We start from the raw sequence: 17,160 nt of genomic DNA on the forward strand, positions 1-17,160 counted from the left end.
TCTTTTTCTCCATTCCTCACCTCTCATTTCATTATATTACCCCGCATTTCCCCCTTTTTTTTTTTGTTTTTGTTTACGTTATAATGCCACCTTCTCCCTTTTTAATTATAATACACAACTTTTTACCCATCAATTCCCTAGACACTTCCGAAGTTGATTTGTTTGTTATTAATGCTCCATACACTCCAGTGCCAGATCCATCTCCCATGATGCCACCGGTGGGAGTTCAGGCTTCCATTCTGAGCCATGACACCATACGGATCACTTGGGCAGACAACTCTCTGCCAAAGAACCAGAAGATCACGGATGCTCGCTACTACACAGTTCGCTGGAAAACCAATATTCCTGCAAATACAAAGTACAAGGTACCGGCGTTTCAACTGCACTATCAGGGCTGGGATGCTGTGATGAGAAGTTTCGTGTTCTACTTAGGGCTGAGCTAAAGCTGAGAGTAGTGCTTAGTGTAGGTGCGAACCGGGTTTTGTCTGAAGTGGCTGGACAGTACTCACAGCAGTGGTGCTCTGTTAAATCAACAGAGGTGCTCCTGGGGTTGTGGTAGGGCGTTGGGTATGAGTGCAAGAATGGAGTCAGGGAAGGAAGAAAAGAAGTAGAAGGAAGGAAGGCACTTCCAGAACGACGTTCTGCTGTGGAGCTGCAGACATGGTGACCATTTCCTCCTTTCTGCCTTACTTTGACTTGATGGCTTTGTGTGGCTTACCTGTAGAGGAGCCAATAACACGTCGATGAGGTACGTGCTGCTGATGGCTTTCCTCCAGTTAGCAGAGGAGGCTGGCTGGCGGTGTGTGGTGACTCATGCACCCCCTCCGACTGGCAAATATTTGTTCTTATGGTTTAAAGTCTTTTTTTTTTTCCTTTTTTTTTTTTTTTTTTTTTTTTTCCTTTTTACAACCATTTGTGTTCATGCCACGTTGTTAGTGAAACATCCTTCTGGGAACAGAGTGGGTGCAAAATACCTAATAATAACGATATCATGTTGCTGCCTGCCTTGATTTGGAGAGTAGATTTGGGGTTGGGTGTTTTGGTTTGGGTCATCTTAGTCGGTTGGTTGCCTTTTTTAATTTCCAGAGCTATTTGGAGGCCTCAGAAAGTGCTGACTGCAAGTTTCGCACTGGAAATGAGACTCAGAGGAAAGGGTTGTTAAAATCTCCGGCGTGTGGAGATCCCTTTATGCTCTTAGAAAGCAATCTTGTTACAAACCAGATATTTTTTTTGATTGAAATGAGAAGATGTATGTATGTGTGTTCCTCCTCTAAAGGCAAGTTATTTATGAGCCCGCATTCCCAAGGCATGTGCAGAGGATGTCTCAGGAGTGATTTATACAGTGCTGCAGTTTCATTAGTTAAGAGCTGGTAAATGCAGTACTCCCACTGTTCCCAGTGATGGCAGCCAGGGGCCAAAAAGTTTTACTCTGACCCAAAATAAATACATAACGATAGAATATGGTTCAGAATTCCTTGTTTTAAAAAGCGTTGGCTTCAAAGGGCAGAAGTATGACAGCATTTGCCCTACATCGTTGCTCCTGCAGCATGATGTCTGCAGAACTCACTCCTGCCTTTTCCTTTTGTTTAAAGGCACGATCTGTGCTGCTCGGTTGAGCAATAACAAGTGGTAACATTGATGCAGGCAGAACCCATGTCACAGATGTGCTGCTGTGTTTCAGTCAGCTCTTTGGTAACTGTCTTAACTCAGGGCAAGCCTGTAGCTGCTCCTTGGCAACTTTGCTGGGCGTTGCATGCTTTGAGGCCCTTTGCTTCGTACACAGATCTCTTCAGGACATTCTCAAGTAGCCGCAGCTCTGTCTCTCCCATGTGGTGTTTTCATCTGCCTCTCTCCTCAGTAATTTGCACGTTGATGGAGTGCATTCAGAGCTGTGTATGTTTGCTCCTACCCTCTGTACTGACATCCCCCAGGTATTTCCCAAGGAAGGTGCAGCTTGCACCAAGCACACGTTCGTAGCTCCACCAGCCGTGCTGCCTGCAGTCTGTGCAGGAGTTGTGTCAGTGCGGGGCACATCAGCATGGAAGCAGAAGCTGAAAGACTTCTCTGTGCTTTGAGCCACATAGCTGCACTAATGTGGATCAGAGCGTTTCGCAAAGAGCCTTTGTGGTGCAGCAGGGCTACCTGTGATTTGTGTTGCTAAAATATGAAATCTTCGTATGGATCTTAGAGGACTGTATGAAAGAAAATCTATTTTACAGAGCAGTATTGATGGTATTTATTTCTAGCACGTGAGTAGGGTTTGGTGCTAGGGCTATACTGTGATCTTAAGAACAGGATGGAAAGCTGAGATGGTGTTAGGGATCTCTGCAGACCCCAGAGAGGAGGAAGCAGTGTGCTTCACAGGGGTGCTTTGCGGGCTCATCAAACCAGCCTTGAGGAGAAAATTTCTCTTTAGGACGTGTCACTACTTCACTGTCCAGGCCAAAGGTTTTTGTAGCTTCCACTGAAGCATCCCTTATTTCCCCTTGGCGCTGCATAGAGCCAGGGGGGCTGCTGGGCAGATGGGGAAGAGCTGCTCTGACCACGTGGCTCCTGCTTGCACAGGGAGGCTTTGTCACTAGCAAATACAACTGTCCTGCTCTGCACTTAAGCATTCAAACCATTCAGCCGTAATCACTTCTGCTTTGAAATGACACTGAATTTTGTAAAAGTAAAGGTTTAAAGATAATGGAGGATTTGGTTTTGAGTAGTTTTATGATATCTTTACGGTCTGTCAACCCCTGTGATGTCTTAACTGGCAAAATGCACCCCTGTGACCAGGCAGAGCGCTCGACACTCATTCAGGTACCGCCCGGCTGACAGCCTTCTGAGCTTCCGTGGTGGAACAAAAAAGCTGTCATTGTGCACTTGAGAAATAAGGGTGTTCTCTGCCAAGTTTGGGCTGTATTATTCTACGAGACTTCCAGGAATGTGCATTTATAGGTGGTCTCTTCCTCGATAAAAAGAATTATCTGAAAACTGTTGTTGTATGACCCTGTCAAACTTTGGAGCAACTGTAATTCTGCGTTTAGATTACTGCAGGTCAAGGTAAGGAATGCAGATAGATGCAGAACTCTTTTTTTCATAGACCCCAAGTACATTCTGCTTGTGTTCAAGTCCTGTATAACACCTGTCAGGCAGTAAAGGCTGAGAATTTACTCCTTTAATGGCAGTTACAGATCATGCTGAGCTGTATGCACCTTTCAGTGTTTGATCCCAAACAACAGTTCTTTCTGGAAAAAAACCCACCCCTAAAGCTTCATTATCTTCATGTCTCTCAGCACCTGTACCTCCAGTTGATGTATATATTTGTAACGTGTGTTAGAAATGTAATGAAAATGTTGACAGGATTTAGTGAGGAAGATGCAGGCTTCAGGAAGGGCCTCTATTGTTGGCCGTGCTTCATTGTTTTCCCTAGCTCCATCAGTTAATGAAATGCTGTAAATTACCGCCCCCCAGCAGGCAGTGGTTCAGCCTGCTGCATAACAAGTGTGCTCAGGACCTCGTAATGCTTTGCATTTCTTATATGATTATTATTTTTTTTAATTTATAATTGGCTGCTGTTAGACGCTCTTGCTGATTGCAGAAGGAATTTCTAGTTCAGGCTGAAACAACAGCAGATTAACAGTTGATTAATGAATTGCATGACAGAGCAGAAATGTTAGTGAATTAATGACGGTGGTTACAAAATGCAGCGATGCCGAGGTGCTTTAAACACGCTCCTGAGAGAAGGCAGCCTGGAGCTGGTGGTGGATGGCTCTCAGTTCAGGAGTTACTGATGCTTTGTTTTTCTTCCAGACGGCCAACGCGACCACTCTGAGCTATTTAGTGACTGGCTTAAAACCAAACACCTTGTATGAATTCTCCGTGATGGTGACTAAGGGGCGAAGGTCGAGCACGTGGAGTATGACAGCCCATGGGACAACTTTTGAACTAGGTACTCATCTGTGTGTTGGGAAGGGCTGGCGTTCCTGATGAGATGCACCAACTCTTGTCTGCCACAATCCTGCCAGAGGAGCAGCGTGCCTTTAGGATGATTATACTGATGAATACTTGCTGGGATTTGGTCAGAAATTCTGATTAAAAAACAGCATACTCCAGAATTCAAAGGGATGATTGCGTGCAAAAAAATTTACATCAAATTACAGCGAGGTAATGAATAATGCACCACCGTTCACAGACAGGAGAGTGAAGCAGCATACGTTTGGAACATCTCACAAACGCTGTGCTAATAGCAAATACAAAGAAAATGATTTAGCAAATAATAATTAAAACTTGGTATACATATGATGATAATCATTACAGTGAAGAAGTGCACGAGGCAAATGAATCAAAAACTAGAAATTCAGACATCCAAATGAGGCCGGAAGCCTTTTTCTCCACCAATGCTTTGTACTTCCCCTGCTGTGGCAGTGATGCTCTGGCAGTGCAGCTGCAGGGCCCTGCCCCTCGTTAGCCCCTGCCATCCCACGGGGTGAAATGGCCTTTGTGCTGTTAAACCCACTGCTTGCTGTGCTGTTGGGTCTGTGTATTTGAACTGGAAGGACAAGAAAGAGCGTATTCAAATTACCCAGCAATTCTGCTACCTGATTAAAATCTAGCAAAAAACTCAAGCATGTGAAGAATTGGTCAGGTCATCCAGTGCTCTGAAACAAGAATGCACTCCCCAGAAATAGAAAAGCTTGGAGCCATGGAGCCAGCATGGAGGCTTGCTTCCCCCCCAGTTACTTTGCATTATGGTGCTGTACCTGTACTTGTGCTGGCAACACACACAGCTCTCATCTAGAGCCCTTTGCTCAGAGCAGCAACAGCACACAAAAAGATCTTGAAAGGAATTTGAAACTCAGAAAGTGCAGGAGTGGAGGAGAGATACAGTGATACAGTTTCATTTTTTCTGTTGAAATAAAAAGTCCATTTCTAACTGGGGAGGTTGTAAAGAGCATCTGCAAACATGACTTGAAAGCTTGGGAACTAGAAGGCAAAGGAGGAAAAAAAAAAAAAGACAAAAAAAATAGGCTAAGTATGTTTTCTCATTACAGATCTTGTGATTTATATTACTTGCCAAATTCCTGAGTGTGTGACTCATTATTTTTGAATACTCATGACTCGCAGTGCTGTGTAGGACTCTCACCCCGACTGATGCTGAAGAGAGGTCTGGGATAACTGCTGTCAGAGTTGGTGTGTGCTGTATGGATCTCTGGAGGGAGGGCTGGTGCTGCAGCCCTGCTTTGTGTGTGTGTTGCAGCTCGCTGCAGGGCCTCAGCTCAAGCTTTACATCCTTTCTGAGGAGCGTGCTTTTAAGTCCTTAGGACAATAATTACAGGAATTTTCAAGTTTTGCTTTTACCAGCCCTTGTTTCCAACTATTATTCTGCATGGAGCTAACAGGCAGCCAGCTCAGAGGATGTGTGGATTAATTTCTAATAGGTACTACACATAAAGCTCTTCCAATGTGAAAAACACTGCATAAGCACTAAATGTTCCTATGCTGGTATTAAATATCCGAGGCAGATTTACTTTGCTAAAAGTAACCTAATTAAAAGTCTCATGTTTTTTTATAGCATGGCTTCCAAATGTAGCTGGTTAATGCACCTTTGGAGGCCGGCTCCATGCATTTGAAAGCCATTAATCCAAGCCCCAGCTGGATGTTTGTTCTGAGCAAAAAAGGGCTCAGGTTTCAGTCTTGCACTGCAGTGGTTTGTGCCATTTCCTGAGTTTCCAGCAGGAGGGGGCTGGTGGGAGCAGAAAGTTCCTCCTCTCTCCTGCTCTTTCTCTGCTTTGCTCTCTGGAAACACAAGAGGAAATGTTGGATGATCATTCTCCAAATATTTCTGGATTGCAGATGCTTCTGTGGTGCACGTTTCCTTGCAAATCACAAACCTTAGGTACAGTAAGGTGGGACTTGCAGGTGGTGATTCGAAACCAGTGGTGGATTTGCTTTACTGATTCAGATTTGATGTTACCAGGTGTTGGTCTCACCATAAACCTGAAAATGTGGAGATATTTCTTACGTCTCTGCATATACATGTATTTATTCCACAAGTTGATGTAATTCTCCTGATGTCTGAACAAACTCGTGTTAGAAGTCACAGATCCCAGCTGCTGCAAAGACAGCGTTATGTTGAAGACACCTGTGCTCATTGGGTCATGAATCACAGCACCTGTCAATAGAAAGGCTTTACGAACAGGGGGGCCTCCCACGGTAAGGCAGTGCTGTGCTCCAGCTGGCCTTTGCCACTGCACCAGGATGGCAGATTGGTTTGAAGGGGTTTTATTATTGCGTGTATCTTTCTCCAGTAAAAAGGGAAGGTGCTGAGGTTCCTTCCATCCAGTGAAATGGGGCACGCTGTTTCTGACGGCTCATTTTCCGTTTGTTTGCAGTTCCTACTTCACCTCCCAAGGATGTGACTGTGGTGAGCAAAGAGGGAAAGCCTCGGACCATCATTGTGAACTGGCAGCCTCCGTCCGAAGCCAACGGCAAAATTACAGGTGCAGTTTGCGTGAGCTCTAAAGGCAGATAGAGGATAGCTTGTTAAGAGCAGAATGTAATCTGCATAACTATGTGAACATGTTCCATACTTCACTTAGCCTGGAGCTATCCAAGGGTTCAATATCATCTTTGCTGATCTCTTTAGTGGCTCAGATTAATTATTTACTTTTGTACCTAGTAAAAATATAATAAGATATAAACTGTAACTGCAGTGTACAATGGGAGTTGAACCAGAAATATAATTGAAGGTTTAAATGTCTCAATAACCTTTGACTTCATCGGCCTGCGCTGTTCTAACCATGTGCCTCCAGAAATTTGTCTGTAATGCACCCGGCCTGTCAGGATCTTATTTGGGAGACTCTGTCCCAGAGCACTTTGTCATCTTTCTGCCATAGCTGTGGTGCAGAACAGACTTGGAGCCTGCTTATTACTCCCCTGACATAATCATTAGGAGTAAACTGTTATTTGACTTGGTAACTGCATCACTTTCGTGTTGGATAAATCATTTATGGAGAACACTAATTACTGTTACCTTTCAGGAAGCGTTCTGTTTGGATTCCGTTTCTGAGGGCTTTCTGAAATAATTCACTTCAATTTTCCTTTTTTTCCCCCCCTGCTTAAAGCAGATTTTATTGGCGTATAGTTTGCAGTGTGTGATTTTGCTTTTGTCGTCAGAATTCAGTGCAGAACCAAACCCTTGAAACCTGTCAGCAAGGGGAGAGTCTGATCACATGGTGCTGTAGCCCACGTTCTAGACAGGAGACACAATGAATCTGAGTCCTCTGAAAGGCAGGATGGTGGAGATGCTGCACTCAGTACGAACAGTAAAATCATGAGCATTGTTGTAAGACAGCATCATCAAGTATTTAATTACAATAATTTAAGTCTTATGGAAAGAAAAGACCCCAGGAGAGCAAAGTGGCACTGAGCTCGTAGCAGCTCAGCAGCTCGAGGCTGCAGGTCAGAGCTGTAACACGGATACAACTCGAGCAGAGCAGCCCTTGCTCTGTGTGCCATGCCTGAGCCATTGCTGTCTGTGTGCACTGGCAGCTGTTCAGATTTTCTCTCTTCTCCGTATGAAGCCGATTCTGGGTTACTTTATTATCAGCAAGGTGTTTCCTCTGTATGGGAAGGAGGATTTGAGCGGAGCAGCAAGGGCCTTAATCTTAAGTGCAGGTTAAAGGACATGCTCACTAGCAACCAGTGAGGTCATTGAGGCAGGTGTGAAACATAAGGCTCAAAGAACCCTCGGTTATATCTGTATGCTCTTAAAAAGATAAGCCTGTCACCTTACATCCTGTGTGTACGTGGAGAAGGGAAGGCAGTGTACAAAGAGATCAGCATTTCCTTACACAGTGTGATTAGTGAGATGATCTCACACGTCTTCCTTCCAAGAAGATGTCTGTACTGTGAAGCAGAACCTTGCAGTTATTCCTACGTGTTTCCATTCAATATGTAGCATGTATTAGAGCTCTATTTTCTAAAACATGCACGTCCATAGGTGAGTGGTGAGCCCACCAAGGATAAGATTCAGATTGCCAAGGGTGGGATTTTGGGGATGTGGGAGCTGAGTGCCCTCTGCTGGAGAAAGCCACTGCCAGTGAGAGAAACAGGGTCTTGAGTAATTAATTACTGATTAACCCAACTCAGTTGGTTCTGAGCACTGGTACCAGAAGTGCTGTGCAGTGATGGAATTCTTTTCAACACTTGTTTTTGTTTGATGAGGATGGGATGGATGGAAAATACTGAAATGTGCTAGTCTGGATTCCAGATGCTCTTACATCATTATAATTGCTGACTAATTAGTACAGTCATGAGTAAACTCAGTAGTCTTGTGCCACTATGCTATAAATAATGCTTTCAGCTGTCGCCGTGTGTGTGTGTTGTCCCTTTGGAGACAAGTTGCAGATTTGTTCCTTTGTGTCCACTACATGTAGCAAGTTATTAAATCTACCCCCAGTGGTTGACTGTGCTGCCAAGGGAAGAAATTAAGCATGCCAGACCTACAGCTGGTGTTTCAGGCGTCACCCATGCCATAGTGATTGCTGAGACATACGTGAATTTAGGCTATCAGCAAGGCTTCCCATTGCTTCCGTGAACTGGAGGGTGCTACACAGAGCCTGACTTCCCTTTCCTTCTGTAACCCCCGTGGACAGAAGGCCTGTGGCACAGGGGAAGCAGCAATTTATCATAGAATCGTATAGAATGGCCTGGGTTGAAAAGGAGCACAATGCTCATCTGGTTCCAACCCCCTGCTGTGTGCAGGGTCGCCAACCACCAGACCAGGCTGCCCAGAGCCACATCCAGCCTGGCCCTGAATGCCTGCAGGGATGGGGCATCCACAGCCTCCTCGGGCAATTTGTGCATGAGGCTTCTGAGCTAGCCCTGTATTTTTGCAAATCAACGCCAAGGGTTGCATGCTCTGTGTGGCAGAACTTGCCAAGCTTTTACTTCGCAGTGGTTTGTATTTGCAGTATAATAACACATCACTCACTCTTCCCATACTTTTTTTTCGAGGACCTGCAAGATAGCTTCAGTTCTCTTCAGATTGTTTTCTTTGTTAAGAAACTGAAAAGTAGTGCTAATCGCATTAGTTGTGTCTAATACCAACTCATAAACACACTTTCTTGAGCTGTGCATGGGAATGTTCTGATGTTTCAAGGTTAGCGATTTTCTCTAAGTATTAATACTTGGAGGATGTATTGAGAAGAGTAGCTTTATGTTATTTTACATTATTTAGTCCAGGAACAGATAGAGATGGAAATGAGGAATTCATCCATACTTTATGAGCAGTGGTCAAAAATAATATTGATATTCTAAGTGGATTTTTTCCTCTCAACGTACTTCTGAACAGCTTAACATTTAAGAGGGAAGGCTGTCTAATACATGAATGCATCCCTAGTCTTTGAAAATGTAAGAACACACTTTCAAAAACCCATAATCGTTTGGTTGTGCAAATATCATTAATAGTCAATAGAACTCTTGCTGTTAGATCTTACGACTATCGTGTTCTTTTATGCGTAAAATCCTTTTGTTTCCTTCTTTTGGATAGGGTACATCATTTACTACAGCACGGACGTGAATGCTGAGATACATGACTGGGTGATTGAGCCTGTTGTGGGGAACAGGCTGACCCACCAGATACAGGAGCTGACCCTCGACACGCCGTATTACTTCAAAATTCAGGCCCGCAACTCGAAGGGCATGGGGCCCATGTCTGAGGCCGTCCAGTTCAGGACCCCTAAAGGTAAGCATCACCTGCATCCAAATACCTTCACATGGTCTGAATGCCACATCTCAGAGGGTAGGACACCAAGCAGCACAAATTTTATACTTAAGCTGAAAAGAAGATGATGAAGTTTGATTAGAATAGAATTTTCTCTCTGATTGCTCTTGCATGTAGTTAATACATATACAAATTTTGCTCAACTATTTGCTTATTTGTGTTATTCCCAGTGAGAAGCTGGCCCTTAGGGCATCTAATTATTAGAGGGCCCAAGTCCCACGTGTGCATTTTAAAAAAACAAGTTTCTAGTTGCTTTCAGGCTTGAGGTCCTGCGTGTCACATGCTTGTGATGCAGCAGTCCAAAGCAGCCTGAGCTGGGGAGCACCAACCAGCTCATGGGGATGTGGTGGAGCTGCAGTGACACAGCAGGCTTTCTAATCGAGGAGTGCTTGCTAACTGGTGAGCTGGCATAAGCATCTCACATCCCTGGGGGAAAAAAAAAAGGCAAGAAGAGGTAAAAGATAGAAATGGTAACAGTGCTTTCTCTGTGTAACTGTGATTAAAAATTTAGAGCTTAATGCCAACAAGTCCATTTATGCTGTGTGAAAGTTGAAATTCCGTCTCTCGCTGCTTCAAGCCTTGTGATGTTTCTCTTGTTTTTTCCTTCCCTGTGCTTTTCCCACTAGCTGAATCCTCAGATAAAATGCCTAATGATCAAGGTAAATGAACAGCCGTGCTCTCTCTCTTACTCCATCCTTTCCACGTGTTGTTTTCCTTTCCATGTGCTGTTGCATCTCCTAAATGAAGCAAGAATCTGCTGCTCTAAATATAAATATAATTCAAGTTCCTGTTGTGCTTTTAATAGTGGAATAACTGGAAACTCTATTTGTGGTTCAAGTGTTGGGAATATAAAGTGGCCTCTGTAGTCAGATGTCACATGAATGGACAAGTGGGTAATGCCAGAGGTGAATCATTCTGTCAAAATGAATTTGGATGAAGTGATGTTCCAACTAGCTTCTGCCCATGGATGCGAGATCTCAGTGTATAGAGGAGGAAGATCAGACAGCTATCTAATTAGCACAAGTGCTGTTTTGTGAGCTCTACATCTATAATTATTTTTGTAATAAAGGAAAGTGTGTCTGCTCTAGAAACCCTTTTTTTCTGTGAGATTCTGCTTGGCAGCTCATTTAGACTCCGGTGTCCTGAAGAGCACAGTTAGCTACTAACAGCCTTAGTGCTCCCTTGAAAAAATGGTAGCTTTGAGTTTCCTGCCTTGCATTATACAGCAAATGTCCCAGGGCTATTTTTGCTTTCTTCCAAAAAAGCTGCAAGCCTAATGAAAAGGGGAAGAATTAGTCTAAAGGGATGAGGCTAAAAGGACTTCGGCAAGCAGCTTAGACATGCAATTAAACAGATCCTGACAGGGTTTGAGAATGAGCTTTTCTTAACTCGCTTTCAATCTGTTTAGAAGTACTTTCTTAAATAGGCTTTTACCTTCTCTGTACTAACTGATGTTGATAGTAGGCAGTTATGGAGCAATTTCTTACCCAGATTCATAACATAGATGCTGGCTGAGGTGCAGGCTTGTCTGGGGGAAGCAAATGCTCCCTGTTCTCCACTGCAGCAGGAATGGAACAGGGAAAGAGTAAGAGGGTCTACCCAAAAGTTGCCGTTTCCTCTTCTGCAATCATCTTCTAACTTCATTTCAGCAGACAACTGAGTTCTCACCAACGTTATCATCCTGAAGTGACATTTTCTTCTACTAACAATTGGATGAATGTTTATAAACGTATATGATTTATACATCATGAATGCCAAGGGAGTTTTGTTTCAGGATTCCTGTAAGAGAGGGTGGAGATGATAAATCATGGCAATAGGTTAAATGTGGAAAAGAAGAACATAAGCAGAACACATGCTTGGTGACAAGATCTGTACCTACAGAGCTGTGTCCTTCAGGAAATACCAGACAGGTTGCTCAAGACTGGGAGGAACAAGCTGCAGTGGGACTGAGGCTCTGAGCTCGATGGTTCTGTCTTGCTTCTCCCCTCTTTCAGGGTTGTTCTTTTGCACTAAGCGCCCTGAATTGTTCTTCCACACACTCAAGTAACACAGAGCTTGTATTAGGAGGAGTTGCTGGCTTTTGCTGTTGGGCTGCAGGGCCTTTGTCTAGTAGAAGAGCAACAGTTACGGCATCTTGTCCTAGTAAAACTATCCTAAAGTAGCACAAAATGAAAGCAAGTTTGCCTGGGTGCAGACAACTGTATCAAGTTCAGGTGAACTTGAACTTGATATGGAAGGGAATGGAGAACCTCAGCATCAAAGTGAGCTGCTGAATAAAGGCTGGTTGGTGGCCATAGAGGCAGTGCAGTGTGTGTGTGCTTGGCTTGGGCATATCCCAACATTTTCAGCACCTAACTAGGATTTGCATCCTTTGTCACTGATGCACCCATGTGGGGGTGGCGTGGCAGTGAGCACAGAGCCCTGATGAGCTGAACTGACTGCAGCTGCCACGTGGTCCCTGCTGGTCTGGGCAGGTGACTGTGCATATCTCATTATCTACTCCATCATCCTGTGTCATCTGTTAACTTGAGTAGCAATTATTTTAATTTTCCTTCCCAGTGTTATTAAGGATATTGAATTATACTTGGTGAGCTCAGGTCTTTACAGAACCTCATTAGAAATATCCCTCGTGAACAATGATTCTGCAATTATAATTCTTATTCTTATCAGCTAATTAGTTGTTAATCTTGTTAATAGGTGCCACATTGCTTTTTTATTAGGCTATTTTTAACAAAGCATTGCACAGTGCTTGGCAAAATGTTTTATAGAAGTCTAAAGATAGCATGTCTGCATAGTTACTAATGATGTTTACAGTCAGATGTTCGTTGGAAATACCTGCTTCCATCCAACAGAAAGATGGACATGAAGCATGCCACCATCTCTGGCTGTCGGCTGCTCCGTGACCTTGCCCACACCAAGGACTCACTGCTGCATTACAACTGCACAGGGCTGTCTATTAGTCTTTTTCAAACCTAACCAAGTTAGCTGTATTGCCTCTGAGCTCCTCTGGAGCTCTGCATGTCTTCAGGGCTGGGCTGGAACAGAGAAATCACCTCGCTGTTTTTTCCACATCCTTTCAGTGTAAGTGACCTGGCCATATAGATCTAAATACATTAAATACAAACTGCTTACAGTTCTGTTTAATTCATTTCATCTGTCCAGTGCTTCAAAGTGAGAACGTGCTTCAGCTCAGTGCTGCGTCCTCGCTGGACTGACAGCTCCTAATGGTCATTGCCATTACACAGTTGTCCTGCAATACATCTTTTCCATTATTTGAGACAGCACCTAACTTCTCACTGTAAACACGTATCATTTCTTCTTAGTGGCCTCATTGGGGTTCATCTAGTTTTCCTGCTGGTACCTTCTGCTGTTCTCACCATGTTCTTATCAGTTGTCTAAGTTACAGACTTTGACACGAGGCTCATGATTTCCATTTCACGTACATCCTTTTACATTTAGTATTTGTTGTTCAGAGTGGATTTTTTACCTAGGAAAACCCTTCTTCCAGTTATGAAAGTGCTGCATTTGAGGACTTTTGTTTTATGTGGTTTGGGACTTTTGTGTGTATTGTTGTGTATCCTGAATTGCTGTAAGGGAAGGTTGTTCCTGGCACAGTGTGGTTATCTTATATGTGTGGTAATTTTGCATTAGTGCATTCTACTGAAAACACAAAACAACAAAAGAAGCCGGAATTTTTTTCTCCAGAAGCATTTTAGCGATGCTTCATTGTCAGTTGTGGAAATGTGGAACAAGGGGAAGAGAATGGGGAGAAGTTCAAAGCAGGCCTGAGTGCCTAGGCAGGGACTTAACACTTACAGCACTTTGCTTCCTCGCTTAATGTAATTAGGGATTAGGAAGAGAAACCTGTATAATTACCGCTTCAATAGATTAACTGTACGAGTGTGGTAAAGCCATTTGTCTCAATATATACCTGTGTATTACTGCAAATAATTGTTATTATATTTTTTAAGATGGAGCAACGGGCTGCGCAGGAAACCAATTATTAAATAGCTCTTCTCAAGTGTTTCCCTCCTTGGAGGAACACCTTTTGTGCAGGGGGGAAAGTGCTCACAGCAGTTGGGAAAGAAGTTCTGAAAGAGCTGCCTTAGAATGCTGCAGCGTGTGGGAGGTGTGGGTGTGCGTGGATGTGGAGGTGTGGATGGAATTACCACCTGTGTGACTTTTCCAGCTTCGGGATCTGCAGGGAAAGGAAGCCGCCCGGTGGACGTGGGGCCGGACTACAAACCCCCGCTCAGCGGTAGGTGTGCCGTGCCGTGCTGTTCCGGAGTGACAGCACACTGCTCCCAGCCCTCAGCAGATCTATTCCCGTAACTTTTTGCTCTTTATGACATGAGCTGTTCCCACTCAAGAAATCGTATCACACTTCTTTCAAAGCACTCCTGCCTACTGCGTATGGTATTTGGAAGAAATACCTTCACGGGCATTTGCGTTTCAGTCTGACAGCGGATCTTGTTCTCTGCTTAGTTTTAAATGGCTGCTGTAGAGCACAAGTGTAAAATTAATTCAGTAAGAACATATCAGGAAGGAGAAAAACCATCTTAACCCCTTCTCCTTATTAGCGCTGTGCATTGTGGCAGCCCTGCCCTGCGGTAGCACTCATTAGCATTACATAAAATGTGTTTTCCTTTGGAGGAGAGTGCCTGCAGTTGAATACTGATAGGATTTGTGTGATTACTGGGTCCGAAGGAATGCCCGCATTGTTTTGGTTCTAGCAAGGTCCCGTGTTAACTCCTCAGACTCTAAACTGTTGGATTTCCTTATGGCAGCTGTTTGAGTAGGGTGAACTTGAAATTTTATAGACTGTTAGTTGGAAGTGAATCAATTAAGTGCCTTCTGCATGTAACAGTAGTACAGAAACACAGTTTGTGAATAACGAAATAATTAGTAAGCATTTCAAGAGAATTCCATCTGGCTCACTCCACTCATCTTTATTTCCCAGCCCGGATCAGTGCCCCTTGCTTCTGATGGGGATCTTCTCCAAGCCTTTAAGATAAATAACCCCTCTCTCCCTGCTCCACAGGCAGTAACAGTCCCCATGGAAGTCCGACCTCTCCCTTGGATAGCAACATGCTTCTTGTCATCATAGTGTCTGTTGGGGTCATCACCATTGTGATAGTGGTCATCGTCGCCGTTTTCTGCACTCGTCGTACCACTTCTCACCAAAAAAAGTAAGCTGTCTGGGTAGCACTCGGCCCCCTCCTGTCTTTCTCTTTTAATTCCAGGCAATCCGTCCTTTATGATGGTTCAGAATTTTTTACTTTGAAGTCTAGAGGGCTGTAGAAACCACGTGCTGAGATCCAAATAATAATGCAGTGCTGGAACGTGAGTTTGAGTTCCGGTGTTCAGAAGATAACCTAGCTGTATTGGTGGATGTTATGGTGATGATGATGATGATGTTCTTCTGCTTTTCCTAATCAGCTTTTCAGAATTTGCAGCCATCAGTGGTTTACAGAATTGAACAGTGCTTTCATATAGACCTCTTCCTTTCTGAAGATAAATTATTGTTTAAAATACTGTACTGGGATTATCTTGCATTCCTTTTTGAAAATCAACTCTGTATGTTTGCAAGTAATGACACCAACCTTTGATGGGTGTCCTGCTGCATGCTCAGATGGTCATTTGAGAGCTGGCATCTCTTGTTACACGGCTTCCATTGCTGCTTGCACCAGGATCAGAGGCAGAACCAATTCAGACAGGGCAGCATGCTGGCCTAGCTCCTGTGTTTCTAGTCCTGAGCATCTGTGTGAGATCAGCGGCTCAGGCACATTCTCACCTCTGTTCGTAGCACGTATTTCACTGTGTGGAGCAGGTTTCCAAGCTGTGAATGATAATATCTAATTTTTAGATAGATGACTGGAGTAGAATCTGGTGTGGGATTCTGTAGAGCAGTGCTCCAGAATCCTAAATATAGGTGTGTATCTGACTTCTGCTCTCATTTTGGTGACAGAAATGATGCTTCCACTCATGGGCTCCTGAATGTTGTTTCTGCACGTTCTTTCAAAGAACTGAAGAGAACTGAATTTTTTTAGAATATGAAGAGGTTCTTTTATGCAAAACAAAGTTTTAAGAAAGCGATGAAAGTCAAACTTCTAAGATAATCTCCACTTGTTTTGCTCAGTCTGAACCATTCTGCAAAAACGCAAATCCTTTCAGAATGGAATGTGGTCAGGTATCTGAGCCACATATCCCAGCCATGTCTGGCAACTGCCCTGCCTGGAAGGGACACCTTTCTCTGTCATTGCCAAGGTCTGAAGTGAGTATGTGGGCAGTACAGTGCAAGAGCTCTAAGTTTCAATTTCCCAAAAACCCTTCTTGTCAAATGTGGAACAAGGAGCCTCACACGTGCTGTGGTTAGTTGTGTCTAGTCTGAACAGCAGTAAAATGAACGTTCTTGTCATTAGTCTTCAGGTTAACCATGCTACTGGGGCAGTGAGCTATTTCCACGCTCTTGTAGCTATTGTTTGAGGTTGTTTGTAAGCCCTGGAGTACAGCACAGCATGGTGTATGTGCACTTCATGCTTAGAATATTCCCTCAATAGCTATAAGCACTGGAAACTTAATTTTTGTTAATGGAAGCTTAGACTTCCATTGTGTGTATGGCACAGTTCTGCAGTATGTGTACCATTTGAGACAGAATTCTGCATCAGAGTATGCGGAATATGCAGGGCTATGCTCTGAGATGCCAGATGTGCTTATATGTAAAATTCAAAGCTTCCTGCCCAGTGGGTGGCTTTCGCTCAGCTGGATGCAAGATCAGAAAGAAATCTCAATGAAAATTTGCCTTTTTCCACCAAGTGAAGGGAAGCATACATCTAAGAACATGTTATTTGTTTTCCCTCCCAAGGAAACGGGCTGCCTGCAAATCAGTGAACGGGTCCCACAAGTACAAAGGGAATTCCAAAGATGTCAAGCCTCCTGACCTTTGGATCCATCATGAAAGACTGGAGCTAAAACCCATTGATAAATCTCCAGATCCCAATCCCATCATGACAGATACCCCAATCCCTCGCAACTCCCAGGACATCACCCCAGTTGATAATTCCATGGACAGCAATATTCACCAAAGGCGGAACTCCTACAGAGGTGAGCCATCAGCAAGTACTTTGATCCTGAGTGCTAAAATATATTTTACTATATCTGGCAAAATCTCTTTATTCAAGTTTTCTAGGCCATCGTATTTCTTTGTTCTTAATTTCCAAGTAGTTAATTTGCCTCATGCTTAGTTTATAAGGCTCTGTGCAAGGAAGAATCACATGTTTTAGTGAGAAAACGGAAGCACGAGTGTTGGATGATTTTTCCTTCCATAAAAACTGATCAGTTTTCAGTAGTTTGTGTAACAAGTGCGTGCAGTCAAGCATGCAGTC

General features: G+C 43.8%; 1 protein-coding gene across 1 annotated transcript in view; it reads left to right on the top strand.

Annotated features, from left to right (window-relative positions):
- The window catches only part of NEO1 (neogenin 1), a 176,430-nt gene that overhangs the window by 148,942 nt on the left and 10,328 nt on the right, over positions 1 to 17,160 (top strand). Inside the window, exons 17-24 of the mRNA XM_042885655.1 lie at positions 190 to 365; positions 3,799 to 3,937; positions 6,381 to 6,488; positions 9,542 to 9,736; positions 10,402 to 10,434; positions 13,965 to 14,033; positions 14,817 to 14,964; positions 16,641 to 16,879. Of these exons, the coding sequence (XP_042741589.1) occupies positions 190 to 365; positions 3,799 to 3,937; positions 6,381 to 6,488; positions 9,542 to 9,736; positions 10,402 to 10,434; positions 13,965 to 14,033; positions 14,817 to 14,964; positions 16,641 to 16,879 (1,107 nt within the window). The remainder of the gene's footprint in view (positions 1 to 189; positions 366 to 3,798; positions 3,938 to 6,380; positions 6,489 to 9,541; positions 9,737 to 10,401; positions 10,435 to 13,964; positions 14,034 to 14,816; positions 14,965 to 16,640; positions 16,880 to 17,160) is intronic.

The sequence above is a fragment of the Lagopus leucura genome, unplaced genomic scaffold, assembly GCF_019238085.1.
Source record: "Lagopus leucura isolate 7727_CA_CO unplaced genomic scaffold, USGS_WTPT01 Super-Scaffold_100052, whole genome shotgun sequence".
Lineage (NCBI taxonomy): Eukaryota > Metazoa > Chordata > Aves > Galliformes > Phasianidae > Lagopus > Lagopus leucura.